We start from the raw sequence: 18,162 nt of genomic DNA, 5'->3' as shown, positions 1-18,162 counted from the left end.
AATCCATGATATATAAAAATATTTTTGTCTACTAAAACTCGGTACACATTGCTAAAATGTACCAACTGAAAAGCGTACGCGTTAGCAAACCCGTATATATAATGATTGTAATAATTTAAAATGAATGAAAACAATTATTTTATATATAAATATATATATGTGTGTGACAGAGATAAGGGAATAACACGTATAAACAATTTTAATGCATATATAAAATATTTTAACTCATTAAGAAAATACCTTAACCTTATTAGTGATCTAATCACAAAAGTTAAGACATTTGGTAGTAATAAATTGAAGGAATTCTGTACATTCAGTAAGGAGGGTCTATATTTAATATGGATGAGAGTCTTTCAAAAAGTGATGAGTAAGAGTCACATTATGTATTACAAATAAGATCAACAATTTTCAGAGCAATGTTTATTTTGTTTACTAAAGTTGTTGTAAGGAGAGAGATACGAGTTCTAGTTGACAAGTAGAAAATATAAGAAATTATTTTGTTTAAATAATTTACATTCATTATCTTTAATTACTTTTTTCTTTTTTTTTTTGAAAAAATATAAAACTTTATTGTGAAATGAATGTATAAGTGTAAGATGATATTATTTTTCAAAATATAATATTAGTTTGGTGTGAAAGATAGAAAGTGAAAGAGATACGTAACACCCCTTAAATGGTGGGGTTTCAACAACCAGCAGTTTACGCTTTAACGTGTGAAACGAAGGCTTGGATAGAGGTCTAGTAAGAATATCGGCCACTTGGTAACGCGCAGGAAGATGGATGAGCTGAAGAAGTTTCTCCTTGACATTATCACGAACGAAATGGAGATCTAATTCAAAATGTATAGATTTGGTGTGCATGATGGGATTCACAGCTAAAGAGTTGCACCAAGGTTGTCGGAGTAAATCTTGGGTACAGAGAAGGCAATGCGGAGTTCACGAAGAAGAGAAGTGATCCACTTGATGTCAGCAAGAGCGGCGACAATGCTTCGATACTCGGCTTCCGTGCTACTGCGGGAAACGACCTTCTGTTTATGCGATGACCAAGAGACTACATTGAGACCCAAATAGACGTAAAACCCAGAAGGAGAAGGCCATGATGAAGGGTACCACCTGTAAAACTCGTTTGAGAGCTTTCCAATGATGGTAATGTGGCTGGTGCATGAACCTGAGAGAGTTTGTTGACGGAACAAGAGAGCCATGACTGACCAGATGAAGGGATGAAACCATAGGTGTAGATGTGGGTTTTGCGTCAAGCATACTTGCCTTGCAGAGAATGTCTTTGATATATTTGGTTTGTGAAAGGTGTATGGCACCGTCAAATACGAAGAGGCTTCAAGGCCAAGGGAAAAACTCTGAGAGTCCATGTCCTTCAAGGCGAACTGTGAATGCAAAGAAGAAAGTTGAAATAGTGTTAGCTGAGTTACCAGTAATGAGAATATCGCGATGTAAAGGGGAACAAATAATGTAACAGTGGAAGCAAACACAACAAATAAGGAAGGATCACTGATAGTGGATTGGAAGCCAAGAGAATGGTGAGTAGAACTTAGCTTATGAAACCAAGAGTGACGTCGGAATCTTCAAAACCATGGGCTGCTGCATGTAAACATGTTCAGCCAAAAGTCTTGAAGCGTAGAGGGAGTGCCAAGAATGGAAGGTTCTCCATCATTCATTTGTGAAGAAAGAATTGAAGAATTAACATGGGCATTACCAGGATGAGATTCATATTTGTGCCAGCAATCAACGGCCAGTATGACCAAACTTAGAGCAAATCTGACATTGAATACGTGATTGATTTCTAGACGAAGGAAAAGATTGGGAAGAGTTACGCCGAGGAGTGGAAAACTGAGAGGATCTTTTAGCAGAAAAGTTGATGTTGCGAGAGAAAGAACCACGTTCACGGTGACTGCAATGTCGTCCGCGAGTCGCTCTAGCAGACCACAAACCAGTGACAGCGTTTGCTTGAGGAAGATGAGTTTCCAGGGACTGATGTTTGAAGAAGCGTTCTTCTTGAGCAAGCAAGAGAGCCTCAATTTCTTCCACTTTATATGGATCAGTTCTGGAAATGACAGAGGTAACAAAATCATCATATTCATCACCTAAGCCATCCAAGATTGCCTCAATGTGTTCATCCATTTGATGGGAACGCCAACCGCAGCAAGAGTATCAACGATTTTTTTAATATCAAGAAGGTAAGTTGAAGCGGATCGTTCTTTCTTGGAAGTGCGAAGAGCAAGCTTGAGTTTCTTGATTTGGGCCTTGGTATGAGATGCAAAATAAAAACCTAGCTTTTGCCAAATCTGATATGATGAAGGCCGACCATTTTGATCAAGATTGGGGTTGTCATTGAAGCTAACAGCCATGCCACATGAAGCTGATCTTGTTGATCGAACTGAGAAAAAAAAGGGTTTTGAATACCATGGAGTTCATCTTCAGGAGAAGAAATTGAGGAGGGATGGAGTTGCCTTCCAAGAATGCATGAAGTTTAACAGTTGCAAGAACCTGTTGCTTCCACAATAGGAAGTTATCATCATCTAGTTTCAAAGAAATGGGGGTACTGAAAGTGTGGGGAACAAAAGCAGTGGTGGTTGAAGAAAAGAAGAAGAAGTGGTCATGATCAAAGCGGATACCATGTAAGATACTGAAGAAAAGAAGAGAGGAAAATGTAGTATACATTATTACACTACACTGATGAAAACTGATACAAAAGAGAATGAGAAATACATCATATTTATTAAAGAATGACAAAACGCAGCAGAGATACAAAAGCTTAAGTCGTTTTACGTAACGAGATAAATTTGTGTGTGAAGTTCTTTTTGAATGTATTGTGAAGTTCTTGGCAAAATTTTTACATCACGTATTTAAATTTTTTTTTTTAATTTTCTTTTTAAAAAAATACAAAAATTTATATTTTTATGTTTATTTTACCCTTATATCTTGTATTAAATAAATGTAAAAATGTGTTATAATACCATTATTTTAGAATATATATATATATATATATATATATATATATATATATATATATATGATTATGTTTCATTCTTGAAAATGGAAAAGTTAATATAATCCATTTGAGTTCATGTGTGCGATAATACCGAGATAAATGGTAAGTTTTGTAAGTGTTTTTACATATGTCTTACGGTGTTCTACAAAAATTGTTGTTTTTTTGTATTTAAAGTGAAATATTTTTATATTTATTGGATACAAAATATAAAAGTAAAATGATTATAAAAAATAAATTTTTATATATTTTTAAAAAATAAAAATAAAAAATATAGTATAAAAAGAATATAAAAAATATATAGGTGTTAAAATATCATTTTTATTTGCATTCAACTAATGCTAAAAATGGAAATCAGACCTCAAATTAGTTCATTTTCTCAATTTTAAAATACAATTCTATCAACTCTGTAACATCCCAAATTCTCACATTAATGTAACAACCCAACTTTTTACATTAATGTAACATCCCAAATTTTTACACTTGATAATTAACATTACATTTACGGTAACATTCCGTAATCTCACCCTTTAAAATTTCCTAGTTAATATAAGTCTATACATGTAAAAAGATTCTAATTATAGTTCTTCTACTCCTCCCTTTCCTTGGCACTATGTGAGGCGACATTCCTTCATCTGCTCCCGTATAACGAATTATACGATCATCGCACATACCCAAACACAAAACACAAACAAGTAGGGTGAGCTAACATGCAACAAATCATTTATAAGACATGCATAATTACTTCGATACAAACATCATATAATAATTATGTCAGACACCCTCATACCATCGTACCACAATTCCTATTGAACACTCGTCCCACAATACCCAATAAACACCAAAATACCCAATAAACACCAAAATACCCAATGGACACTCATTCCATAATACCCAATAAACACTCATTGAACACTCGTCCCACAATACCCAATAAACACCAAAATACCCAATAAACACCAAAATACCCAATAGACACTCATTCCATAATACCCAATAAACACTCATTGAACACTCGTCCCACAATACCCAATAAACACCAAAATACCCAATAAACACCACTATACCCAATAGACACTCATTCCACAATACCCAATAGGCACTTATCCCAACGATATTCAATAGGCACTTATCCCAACGATATTCCATAGGCACTTATCCCAACGATATGTTGATGAGCGATACAACGGAAGGTTTTTCACTTGTGATGTCATTCTTAGTCCCCTCACTATGTCCAAAACCGGCACATAGACCAGGACATTCTGCCCTCCATACCATTCATAATGTTAGTCCCCTCACTATGTCCTAAACCGGCACATAGACCAGGACATTCTGCCCTCCATACCATTCACAAGGTTAGTCCCCTCACTATGTCCTAAACCGGCACATAGACCAGGACCTCCTGCCCCTCTCACCACATAATTCATCATTCTCTACTTGAGACTGATTGATTATTAGAGTATCAGGATAACCTCCAACTTCATGACCCTCAACATCAACATATACGCACATACCATGTCATTACAGAATCTCTCCACGAAACTCATACAATCTCACATTCCTTAACTCATATTATACCATTACGAAATCTACCCATAATCCTCATACACATACCATGACATTACAGAATCTCTCCGCGAGACTCATACCATACTCACATTCCTCGACTCATATTATACCCTTACGACATTTCCCCATAATACTCATACATGTTCAGATGCATAAATTCAAATCAAATAAACTTCAATCATTTCAGAAATCATACAAACTGAATATATTCCAACAAGATATATTACATGATAATTTAACAGTACATAATCTGTACACAAGATTTAAGTTAAAAACTTGTCGAGGAGACTTCCAGGAAAGAGAGGTGCGTCACAATGGACAACTTAAGTACCAAGTCTTTCCTTAGCCAAAGTGTTCCTCAACTAGTTTTTAACAAATTTCTTATTAACAGATTTAAAACAACAGCATATAATATTTACACCGAATATCAATATAGATAAACATACAGTAAGCATTAACAATATTCATACATAATTTCAAGACATGAATAGTAATAAAACAGTACTAAATCATAATATAAAAGCTTAGAAAGATTAGCTCCCCTACCTCTATTCCAGATTCCTCTTGATCTGAATTTATTTCCCCGAAACCCTTCAGAACCTCTACTCTTCTTGCAACTAAAAATTTCTCCCTAGCTCTTTCTTCTCTATTTCTCAAGCTCTCACTTGATTCCTCTTTTCTTGGTGCAAAATACCCTTCCCTCCCATGGCTATTTATAGTTAAAAAAATTTACTATTCATTAATATTTTAATATTATTTATTATTTTAATATTATTTAAAAATAATATTTCAATCATTTTCTCACCAAATCTGATCCTAATTTCTACCTACTACTTTCTTCCATGCTAAGGAATCTTAATGCTGAAAATTTATTTTTACTATTTACTTTTTACTATTTACTATTCACTTTTTACTATTTACTATTCACTTTTTACTATTCACTATTCATTTTTTACTATTCGATTTTCTTAAAAAAAAAACAAAATACTAAATAAGTTATCAAAAATTTTAACCTCTCCTTCTAAAATTACTATAATTTTATATTCAAAATATATATTTTTCTATCCATTAAAATTATTATTACTAATAAAATGCTAAAATTTACTATTATAAATATTTTTTTTTTCATGGGTCTTACATTCTCCCCAACAACAAAAATTTTCGTCCTCGAAAATTCGAAAATTCGACATAAAAATAAAGTTATGATTATTTCACCTTATCTTCTAGTTTCCTTGTAAACTCATTTACTCTACTTATTTTGTGCATAAAATTTCTAGCATCTCAAATTGAAATGTACTCACGAAAAATTTAAAATCATAAACCTTCAAAACACTCTTACTTGTCACTTCTAGCCTCGTCAAAACCACCATTAAACATACCCCACTAGTCTCAAAATAATCCATTAATGTTTTAAAAGAACTCATTACTCATAAACTATTAATCACAAAATTCCAGAAAACTTTTCATTCCTACTATAACCAGAAAGTGATTCTCCTTATAGATCCCTATTTAAGACTTTCATGACCCTATAAAACTCTAAGAATCATTCTTTTTCCGTAACAACCTTCCATTATATTTTCTCAACACAATTTCTACTCCTAGAAATCGTACACCTCTAAAAGCCACTTATGTTTACCAAAATTATACTAGATTGTTCCACCTTACCCTCTACTTCTATTCTCCGTAAAATTTATAATTACTCTGATGATTACACGGAGTCCAAAACACTATTACTAAACAATTCATCCTTTATGTTTTTCTTTTCTATACCCATTTAACAAGAACTTGTCCAAAAATAATACCTATATTGAGTATGCTTTATAACATCCATAGAAACTCTTCCATACTTAAGATCATGCATCATTTCCTTCACTCGTCCTTGATGAACTTATCTGACTCTCGATAATATTGCCTTCACCCTTAACCACACTTAATGTTCAACAATCAACTCACAATTCTTGAAGACCATAAACTTCTAAAAACATATTGGAACATGACCAAACCATCCTTTCGATCATACCCTTAGGCTATAATATCTATCATTCACTTGCATTGGTCAGATATCCGTAAAATATTGATCCTCATCCTTTATTTAACCCACACTAAATGTTGAACCACTATTTTCTTCACCTGATAAACATTTCTGAAATACTTAACAAAACTAGAATAATCAAACTTCTTTCAAGATTATACTCCAAATTATCTCAACCTTCATGTAATTATTTTCCTAGCAACCATTACTAGCCTAAGTTAAAACATTCTCCAAGAATTAACTTATAAACTCTAAATCTTAGGAATATAAACCTTGTCCTCAAAATACCTTCCCACATCCTAACCTAACATGAATCCACAAACTTAACGTTGTCTCTAACCCAGTACCTAACAATTGTGTATCTCTGATAAGACTCAACAGATCACTCAATCAACAATGTTATAAATTCTGAAACCACTTATTTTAATCTCAATAAGGCCGAATTTAAAACTAACTAGATTCCTTATCAGTACTGCACCCACTCATTTAAATAAACCACTTATGGCACATAAGTTAAATGATCTAGAGAGATTATCAAGGCAATCAACCACAACCAACCTCAATTATAACGTGCTTCCCTAGATCAAAACCATATCCCCAGGATATCTAGTGTTAACTAAATCTAAAATTTTTTATCTTATGCGAACTAAAAGTAAGTATCAACAAGTTCACTCACACACATCACTCGATAGAGATCAAGGTGCGACATATAAATCTTTACCCATCCTTTACATCACCATTGAGGTTTGAATACTACCATATAACTATGCCTGATGAAATTGCTCCAATCACAACCTACAACTTCTTAATTATTCCAAATTCCCTAATCACATTAGTATTGCAACTCTCCTTTTTATCTATTTCCAAACTCTTCTTCTTCCTTGTCTTGCCATGTTCATAATATTAATTCAACCTACACTGCCTCTACTAACTTTAATATTCCAAAATCAATAAGATTTTCAACCATAAATCATGACTCTTCAATCCTCTCATAAAAATACCAAAACTTTGCATAAGCTGAAAGCCAAAATTTTCGTACCTGGATTTTCTCTACCACTCATCATACCAAAATCACATACTCTCAAATTTTATCTCTAATACATTTACTGGAAAAATCTAACCATCTCTTTTTGATCATCCATTTAGCTTAGAATCCATTTAATACTTCATTCTTCTCTAAAGACCTCGTGTTCTCTTAACTTACAAATTTCTCCTCCTATTAAACTTTCTCTCAATCCTCTTTATGCCTTATACCATTTCTCTTCTACTCTTCTTCGTCTAATATTTGATTTATCCTTAATCTACTTCAGTATTCCTATCCCTTTTTATTTTAAACTTTATCTTCAAATCTTCCACCATTTTTTTTTCAGATTCCAACCATCACTGATACATCAATCCATGTTACCAATCTCACACAATGCCACTCCGTTTCTCATCAACACTTCCCTTTCTTCTGACTTCTAACATTACTGATATACTAAACCAAACTGATTTCTCAAACCTTGCTACATTCATGCTTATCCAAAGCTTCTCTTATTCTAGCCTTTGAACTTAACTCCTTTTTGTGAAACGTAAGATATCTAATCTCCTGATTTTGTCCTGCAAACATCTTAAAACATAACTTCTAAACACCAACATCTTCACTTATCCTTTGAAACTCAAATTCTAGTATTATATCTCCCTATGAAGGCTTTAACTAATTCTAATATCTTTCATAAACCTTGAGAATTAAGAAAGGAAAATCATCTCTCGTAAAAGTCATGAGTAGTTAGACACAATAATCTACTATCTAGACTTGGAGAAAATGGTAAGTATACCATTTAGACTCAATTCTTCATAGAGAAGACACGACAGACCCACGACACAAAGGTCATCCTAAGGACGAACTGCTCTGATACCATTAATGTAACATCCCAAATTCTCACATTAATGTAACAACCCAACTTTTTACATTAATGTAACATCCCAAATTTTCACACTTGATAATTAACATTACATTTACGGTAACATTCCGTAATCTCACCCTTTAAAATTTCCTAGTTAATATAAGTCTATACATGTAAAAAGATTCTAATTATAGTTCTTCTACTCCTCCCTTTCCTTGGCACTATGTGAGGCGACATTCCTTCATCTGCTCCCGTATAACGAATTATACGATCATCGCACATACCCAAACACAAAACACAAACAAGTAGGGTGAGCTAACATGCAACAAATCATTTATAAGACATGCATAATTACTTCGATACAAACATCATATAATAATTATGTCAGACACCCTCATACCATCGTACCACAATTCCTATTGAACACTCGTCCCACAATACCCAATAAACACCAAAATACCCAATAAACACCAAAATACCCAATGGACACTCATTCCATAATACCCAATAAACACTCATTGAACACTCGTCCCACAATACCCAATAAACACCAAAATACCCAATAAACACCAAAATACCCAATAGACACTCATTCCATAATACCCAATAAACACTCATTGAACACTCGTCCCACAATACCCAATAAACACCAAAATACCCAATAAACACCACTATACCCAACAGACACTCATTCCACAATACCCAATAGGCACTTATCCCAACGATATTCAATAGGCACTTATCCCAACGATATTCCATAGGCACTTATCCCAACGATATGTTGATGAGCGATACAACGGAAGGTTTTTCACTTGTGATGTCATTCTTAGTCCCCTCACTATGTCCAAAACCGGCACATAGACCAGGACATTCTGCCCTCCATACCATTCATAATGTTAGTCCCCTCACTATGTCCTAAACCGGCACATAGACCAGGACATTCTGCCCTCCATACCATTCACAAGGTTAGTCCCCTCACTATGTCCTAAACCGGCACATAGACCAGGACCTCCTGCCCCTCTCACCACATAATTCATCATTCTCTACTTGAGACTGATTGATTATTAGAGTATCAGGATAACCTCCAACTTCATGACCCTCAACATCAACATATACGCACATACCATGTCATTACAGAATCTCTCCACGAAACTCATACAATCTCACATTCCTTAACTCATATTATACCATTACGAAATCTACCCATAATCCTCATACACATACCATGACATTACAGAATCTCTCCGCGAGACTCATACCATACTCACATTCCTCGACTCATATTATACCCTTACGACATTTCCCCATAATACTCATACATGTTCAGATGCATAAATTCAAATCAAATAAACTTCAATCATTTCAGAAATCATACAAACTGAATATATTCCAACAAGATATATTACATGATAATTTAACAGTACATAATCTGTACACAAGATTTAAGTTAAAAACTTGTCGAGGAGACTTCCAGGAAAGAGAGGTGCGTCACAATGGACAACTTAAGTACCAAGTCTTTCCTTAGCCAAAGTGTTCCTCAACTAGTTTTTAACAAATTTCTTATTAACAGATTTAAAACAACAGCATATAATATTTACACCGAATATCAATATAGATAAACATACAGTAAGCATTAACAATATTCATACATAATTTCAAGACATGAATAGTAATAAAACAGTACTAAATCATAATATAAAAGCTTAGAAAGATTAGCTCCCCTACCTCTATTCCAGATTCCTCTTGATCTGAATTTATTTCCCCGAAACCCTTCAGAACCTCTACTCTTCTTGCAACTAAAAATTTCTCCCTAGCTCTTTCTTCTCTATTTCTCAAGCTCTCACTTGATTCCTCTTTTCTTGGTGCAAAATACCCTTCCCTCCCATGGCTATTTATAGTTAAAAAAATTTACTATTCATTAATATTTTAATATTATTTATTATTTTAATATTATTTAAAAATAATATTTCAATCATTTTCTCACCAAATCTGATCCTAATTTCTACCTACTACTTTCTTCCATGCTAAGGAATCTTAATGCTGAAAATTTATTTTTACTATTTACTTTTTACTATTTACTATTCACTTTTTACTATTTACTATTCACTTTTTACTATTCACTATTCATTTTTTACTATTCGATTTTCTTAAAAAAAAACAAAATACTAAATAAGTTATCAAAAATTTTAACCTCTCCTTCTAAAATTACTATAATTTTATATTCAAAATATATATTTTTCTATCCATTAAAATTATTATTACTAATAAAATGCTAAAATTTACTATTATAAATATTTTTTTTTCATGGGTCTTATAAGATCAAGTTCATTATAAGATCAAGTTCTCGGGGTTATAATAAAAAAAGTTCATGAAAATATACACATAAAATGTAGAATTTGAAAGAAGTTATGGATAATCAAAATAAAAATTTATTTATTTTATTTCAAAAGTGGAAATATTTATTAACAACTAAATAAATATTAATGATTAAAATAAAGATTGTAGAAAGATAGGATGAAAATAATCCATTTATTAATTCCAAATAGAGTAACATATATGAGCGAGAAAGGAGTAAACAAGAGAAATGAGATGAGGTTTGATTTGACTTTAGCTAGACTCCATTCTGATCCAGTCATCCTGATGGTGCACCACTGCATACACTTTATTAAATATACACTCCCACTACTTAACCAATTCCATCACCTACCACTACACTTCATCTAATTGACATCAATTGATCACATCAAATCACATGAACCACCAGCCTCCATCCCCATTCCTCTTCGTCTTTTCGAAACCGACACACTCCTAATTTTATTTTTCTCAGACCCCAATAATGGAATCCGCACACCAATCATCAACACCAATAAACACTCTTCCGTATTCAACTCCTTTAGATACTCTCATACAGTAACTATTTTCTGTTATTTTCTGCTTTTCAACCTTCGTATTTTCTCACACACTTATATTTTAATATATATGTAGGTAGATTTAAGACAAAAAAAAAATGTAAATTATCATTCACCTCAATTTCTGAATGATATAAAACTTCTTTCAGACATTACATTAAAAAAAATACAAGTTTTTATGATGAGAAATTAATTTACACTTAACCAAACTTTTAGTTTTCTCCCATCCGTTACTGCTTCGTTACAATGTCGAGGCGAATGTGTTTCAGCAGCACGGGAATAACGATATCGGGAGAACTCAGTTGCGGCAAGTGGCCCTCCGTCGACATGACTTCAACGACGGAGTCGCAGCCGATGTTTTGGTGAAGGTACTCGGAGACCACGATGGGAACCGCTAAGTCCTTCTTGCTTTGGATGATGTGGCATGGGACTGTGACGAGGTTGAGAATTTGACGCATGTCGCTTTGGAAAATGGTCTGCAACACGCTCAGCGCAATGTCTGGGCGCATATTGAACAAGGTTCGGCTGAACTCCTGCACCGCCACGGACTCCATGTCCCCACCAACGGCCAACGGCGCGAACCCTGAGCACCATGCCTTGTAATTCGCCGCCATAGCGTCGAATAGTTCGTCCAGATCTTCCTGCTCAAACCCCCCGAAATACTCCGTGTCGTTCAGATACCTTGCATTGATTCCACATTCAACATCATTAACCAGTTCAATCATGCTAATTAATATTTTTTTACACAAAAAGGAGTTTTTTTATTTATTGAAAATATAGATTACTCTCTCACTATTTGTCTCATTAGGTAAATGCGTATTTCTTAAGAAAATTATTGGTTATTCAAACTATACCGAAGACTGCTAGTAATTATGCGAGATGTTAATTAATAAAAGATAATTAGGGTTTTCTTTGTTTTTTATCAAATGATGAAATATTTTTTGGACAAATTAAAATGCTGAAAGTGAAACACAATATGATAAAGGCATTTGACACTTACATTTTGTTACTAAAAAATGAAAACAAACATTATATATGCTTCTCAACATTAACCTTAACAAATAAAGATACCTTTTAACAAATATCTCAAGAGTATATTGGTTAAAAATGAATAAACAAGAAAGATTTAACGGTAAATTACAGCGAGGTATATTGGTAGCATTACTTTTAGATAGTAAGAATGAATAAGATAAAAAGGCTTGAATTGGAATATAGCAGTGCAGTTATAGACGAAGTCAAATAGACATGATCAGTGAATGATAAACATGAAAATGATGATTGAGTTACCCAGGGGAAGCGGAGAGCATGATGATTTTGGCGAATAGATCGGGGCGAGAAATGGAAGCGACAGTACCAATCATAGCGGAGACAGAGTGACCAAGAAAGATGCATGAATGAACACGAAGCTCTTCTAAGATAGCAAGCAAGTCGAAGGCATAACCTTGCAAGGTGGAATAGCGGTCGAAATCGAAGTAATCGGGGTTGGTGGTGCCGGCTCCCATGTTGTCGTAGAGCACCACACGAAAGTCGTCGAGGAGATGAGGTACGAGGTGTTTCCACACGGATTGGTCTGTGCCGAAGCCGTGAGCCAGAACTATGTAGCGCGTGCCGGATCCCAAAACCTTCACGTTGTGAGCTTCTTCCACTATCCCCATTTTTTTCTGCTTAGGTGTCCAAGTTCCGGACCTCTTCCTCCTATTTGTATATAACAAACAAGCCTGTGATGCCAACGCAGGGAGGGACCAAACCAATACAATAGTATATTACAAAACTATATTCTCCATTTTTTTTTCTTACATGATCTTTTTTTAAAATAACATGTTGCAAACAATTTCTTAATTCAGAAGAATAAAATATTCACATGCCGTAAAACACTTTTACATGTAATTATATAAGTTGATTGATTTTCATATTAAAAGTTAAATATAAATATACATAGCTGTTAAACTAACTATATTTTATATTAGTGAAAAACATATGTTGTGACTATATGGGTATAATGGGTATGGTCTGGATAGAGTCTATTGCTTATCCGATTCACGTGAAAAATGAAAAAATCATATTTGTTACTCATTTCATTATTGGATGAATATTCATATAAAAAATTCTGTGATTTTTTTTAACTCATGGTATATGTTGATACCCATTTTTAACTCACGAATATTTAAAAATAAATTATTTTATAATTTTTAAAATGAAATTCAAATTAAATTAAAAAAAATATATTTAAAACACACATCCGAGTATAAAATAAACAAATAAATAAAAGTTAAAATATATATTCAAATTAATAATACCTAAATCATATATCTAAATACAAGTAATTTAAAAAATAATTCTTTTAAAAATGATGTTATGATATTTATGTCTCTTCTCCAATATTTTCATTTTGACCATTTAATTCTTAAACAAATAACACACAACTAAAGTCACCAAATAAGTGCATAGTGACACTATTACTAAAATTACATTAAAATATTAAAAAAAATACTAATATTATCATCAATTATCTCTTATAGTATTGCATTAAGTTCGTGTTGTCTACTTTCAGTTTTGAAGAACCTAAAAAAGAAAAATGGATTCATTTTCCATAGCATAAATATGTAATTTGAAGGGTTCATTTAATTAGCTTCTATGTCAGTCTATAGTCAATCTTAAACACACATCAATGCCTATAAAATCTAAGTATGGATCATCAATACTTATAAGATTAAAATGTCATAATGAGGTAGTGTTGGTTCCTCTAAGTAATAATCAAGTTCCAACTTATAATTTGATTATTCACTTTTATTTACAATTTGGTGTTTTACAAAATCTCTCCTCCAAAAGCATCTTTTCTTCCATCAACAATTTGTCCTACATCTATGTTCAAATTTTAACATGAAAAAAATGACTTCTTACCTTTCATGTACATTTCATAGTACTCACCAAGTCCTTAAAAAGAATCTTTACATTTTCAATTTCACAATCATATTTATCACCATATATCCAAGAGAAAAAATAATCTAACAAATCAATTTTATACCTGAGGTCTAACACAATATAACCATGACTTTACTAATCACACTCCAATACTTATCAAACTTTAAAACAATAAATGCAACCATTTGAGGAATAATAGAATTGGGAGAGTTAAGTCATTTCATCAAAGCCAACTTAATTTCACATATCTTTGGAAAGAAAATGTTGACAATTGCATAACAGGTACCAAAAAATAAAAGTGTCACTTCATAAAATATTTCCAACTTTTGACAAATTTCATTTGACATTTGTCAATCATGTGCACTAGGCAAAATTTTATATTGATTCAGGTGATTAACAATCAAATACATCTTTGTATTGTATGACTACTTCAAGCATTAAAAATATAGAACTCCACCTAATTTTTCAATCAACAACTAATTTTCTTCTAAATGGAATATTCAATTGAGCACATGTCTCTGTAAATTTCTCTTCTAATTGTAAAAAATTAGCAATTTCCCAATCTTTTCAATAACAATAATTTTATTATTTTTTATCAAAATGAACACATTTATATTTGTTTTCAACAATATACAATAATTTAAATTATATATATATATATATATATATATTAGTTTTTAATTATCATCATCATTATCATTATCATTATTATTCTTCTTATTATTATAATAGCAATAAAAATGTAATATGTAATTATTTTAATTTAATATGTTAACAAGTCAATTTTAATAAAAATATTGTTATAATATATATGAATAATAAATTTGATTTCAATTTGGATAACATTGTTCTATTTAGAAAAAAAGATTGAATTAAATAAAAAAAATATAGGAATTGAATTGAGTAATAACACATAAAACATAACACTAATATTAACATGCAAGACTATCATTACAGCACCTTACACGCGGAATTTTTTTTTTTAAAAGAAAATTAAAATTAAAAATTAAAATTTAAAAATATAAAAATGTTAAAAAAATTATTCTTACCCGATCCAGATTGTGAGCATAAAAAAATTATTCTTACCCGATCCAGATTGTGAGCATAAACCTTCGGTGACAATATTTAAAGGGGTTGAAAAATGCTAATGTATACTTTTGAGGACTAGAACATAGATTTACAAACAAAAGATTATTTGATGTTCAAATCAACAAGAGAGTTTGATTTTTTTTAATAAAAAAAGTGAGTATTAGAGATTATTTCTTTCCTAGTGAAATAATATGTGTAGTTAAAAGATTGTTAGACCCTATGACTCATGTGATATTTGACAATAAAAGAATATCAAGTAATCTTGTCAAATATAACGACTTGTCGTGTATATATATATATATATATATATATATATATATATATATATATATATATATATATATATATATATATATATATATATATATATATATATATATATATATATATATATATATATATATATATATATATATATATATATATATATATATATATATATATATATATATATATATATATATATATATATATATATATATATATGATAATTAATGATAATATGATATCTTACTATATATATCAAATATTTTGTAAATATATGATATTAAAGAATATCACTATATAATCAAATTATCAAGATTTGGTCACATATATTGTTAGTATATAAATACTTACACACAAAATAAATAAATAAATAAATAAATATATATATATATATATATCAGAATATTTTCTAACTATTTTAAATTAATAAAGCTAGAGCCTTTGATTAAGTATGCACAATATAATTAATATATTCTATCAAATTAAAATAAAATTTAATAAACATAAATTATACTATTTAAGCCAAACATTTTACAAAATAAAATAACTTATACTTAAAAACTATTCAAATTAAGAATATTTTAATTTTCTTGAAATTGTAAAATTCCTAATCGAATTACTAAGTTTTGTCATTCTTGGTCACTTGAGTTTTATAATGTTGGAGCTTCTAAAGTATTTTTTTCGGGGTACACCACCAACTCCATGGGGGTATAAAAAGTAAAGTGTGAGTGTATAACTAAAACGGAAAGTATTGGATACAGGCCCGGTTCGTCTTACTTGCACAAACATCTTTCCAATGAGAGGTACTCCCTCCACCACCCTCACTGCTCCCTGCACCTTCTCAAAAAAATTTAATTACAAAATTATCCTTTTTATTTTAACCTTTTACCTTTTTACTTTTATACGAAAATCCTAAATTTCTGCCTATCATTTTCATTTACTCACAGTCGCCCAACCCCATCCCAACTATCACTTTCTCTCTTTCTCTCCATTAATCATCTTTCAGAAGAAACTTGATATAATCCAAAAGGTTGAGACAGATTGTATATGAATGTAAACAAGGTGGAAAAAAATTCTTTGACAAAACTTCCTTCCAACTTCTTTCTGTCACCACCCACTTCTTTCTCCACCCTCCATAATTATTGCTCGCACCACTTGATGGTTGTCCCGTTGCAGAACCTGCAGAGAATTTTCAACCCCCCACATATCGTTAAAATCAATCAAAATTATATTTTTTCAATGCTTCAAGCATGTATAATGATTCCGTGATTTTGATCGTCGTTTTATGTAATCGGATTCCAAAACTCCACACCCCAATTAATGCAATCAGTTTACTGTAAGGGTATCTCTAGTCTACATGGATCACTAACACAGCAACAGCAAAAGCTAAGTTTTTTTTATGAGTATTTTCTATTGTAATTGTGATTGTGTTGACGGATTTTGTCCGTATATAAATAATGCAGAAAATTGTATTCACAACAGCAACTAAAGAAGAATGGGATCAAAACTGGATTATGCATAATAAAAGTGAATGAAATAGTATATATTTACTAGAAGGGCCTGAAGAGGGGCTAGTAGAAACACCTTAGTGTCGGGGGAGTTAGGTTGCAAATGCAAAAGATCTGAAACAGGAAATAAAGTTTCAAAATTGGGCAGGGGAACGTAAGAAATAAAGGGTGATACATAGATTACAATACGTATGCACAGAAAAAAAGCGTAAGAACTGACCGACACACTGAGTTATGTTAGTGGGTGTTTTTCAAACATCTGGGAGTTTAAGAGCGAGCGTAACGTTGATCTTGAGGCCAAGACTTGGGTCATCACGATCCTTGATGAGAACGCAGAGGCACCTCTTGTTATTGTTGATAACTTGTTTGAGACCAGAGCAACAATCATGGTGGGGGCTGAGGCACCGCCACCGACGTAGGGGAGACAACCAACGAGACCAACGAGTTTGTCCGTACAATCTGCTTTGTCTTGGTTAATATCGAAGGTTGCAAAACCGACCAAAAGGTTAATATTGGAGGTTAACATCCTTGGACGACTGGAATGAAGGGTACTGGAAGTGTATTGATGAACTGCAGACATATTCTTAAACGGTTTCCGATATCTCGATGTTCACATCCTCAGAACGTATATTCATGGTGGAGGAAGTAACTCCACATCTGTGGACCATTTTACCTTAAAGAATGTTGATATCCGTGTTGAAGTATGTTGACGCGTTTAAAATTTACATTTTTATTTTAGGATTGATTACGTAGTTTAGAGGAAGTATCATTGCAAGCACCATCTCACCACTGAGATCGACAACGCTTAATCAATTCATTTTACCACAATCAACCTTTGCAACTCTTCACTAAGTATACCACTAAAAGACGTTCTCACAGCGAAACAAAGAGAGGAAGAAGTGCAACAATTAAAATGAAAGAAAAACTTCTTGTTCGTGCATTCACCTAGGGAACTAATAATAAGTTATTAGTAGAAT

General features: G+C 32.1%; 2 protein-coding genes and 1 pseudogene across 2 annotated transcripts; all 3 read right to left on the bottom strand.

The window, feature by feature from the left end:
- Positions 1–874: 874 nt before the first annotated feature.
- On the bottom strand, positions 875–1,366 carry LOC108328945 (uncharacterized). The gene has a single exon (XM_017562866.1). The coding sequence runs from the start codon at positions 1,364–1,366 to the stop codon at positions 875–877; it is 492 nt and encodes a 163-aa protein (XP_017418355.1).
- Positions 1,367–11,480: 10,114 nt separating this feature from the next.
- LOC108338598 (probable esterase KAI2) lies at positions 11,481–13,134 on the bottom strand. The gene is made up of 2 exons (XM_017575569.2): positions 12,687–13,134; positions 11,481–12,080 (listed from the first exon to the last, which is right to left on the bottom strand). The coding sequence occupies exons 1-2, from the start codon at positions 13,052–13,054 to the stop codon at positions 11,630–11,632; spliced, it is 819 nt and encodes a 272-aa protein (XP_017431058.1). The 5' UTR covers positions 13,055–13,134; the 3' UTR covers positions 11,481–11,629.
- A 3,232-nt stretch (positions 13,135–16,366) lies between these two features.
- On the bottom strand, positions 16,367–17,866 carry LOC128195026 (non-specific lipid transfer protein GPI-anchored 14-like; annotated as a pseudogene).
- Positions 17,867–18,162: the final 296 nt, after the last annotated feature.

The sequence above is a fragment of the Vigna angularis genome, chromosome 1 (assembly GCF_016808095.1).
Source record: "Vigna angularis cultivar LongXiaoDou No.4 chromosome 1, ASM1680809v1, whole genome shotgun sequence".
NCBI lineage: Eukaryota > Viridiplantae > Streptophyta > Magnoliopsida > Fabales > Fabaceae > Vigna > Vigna angularis.
This window is presented reverse-complemented; position numbering and strand designations above follow the sequence as displayed.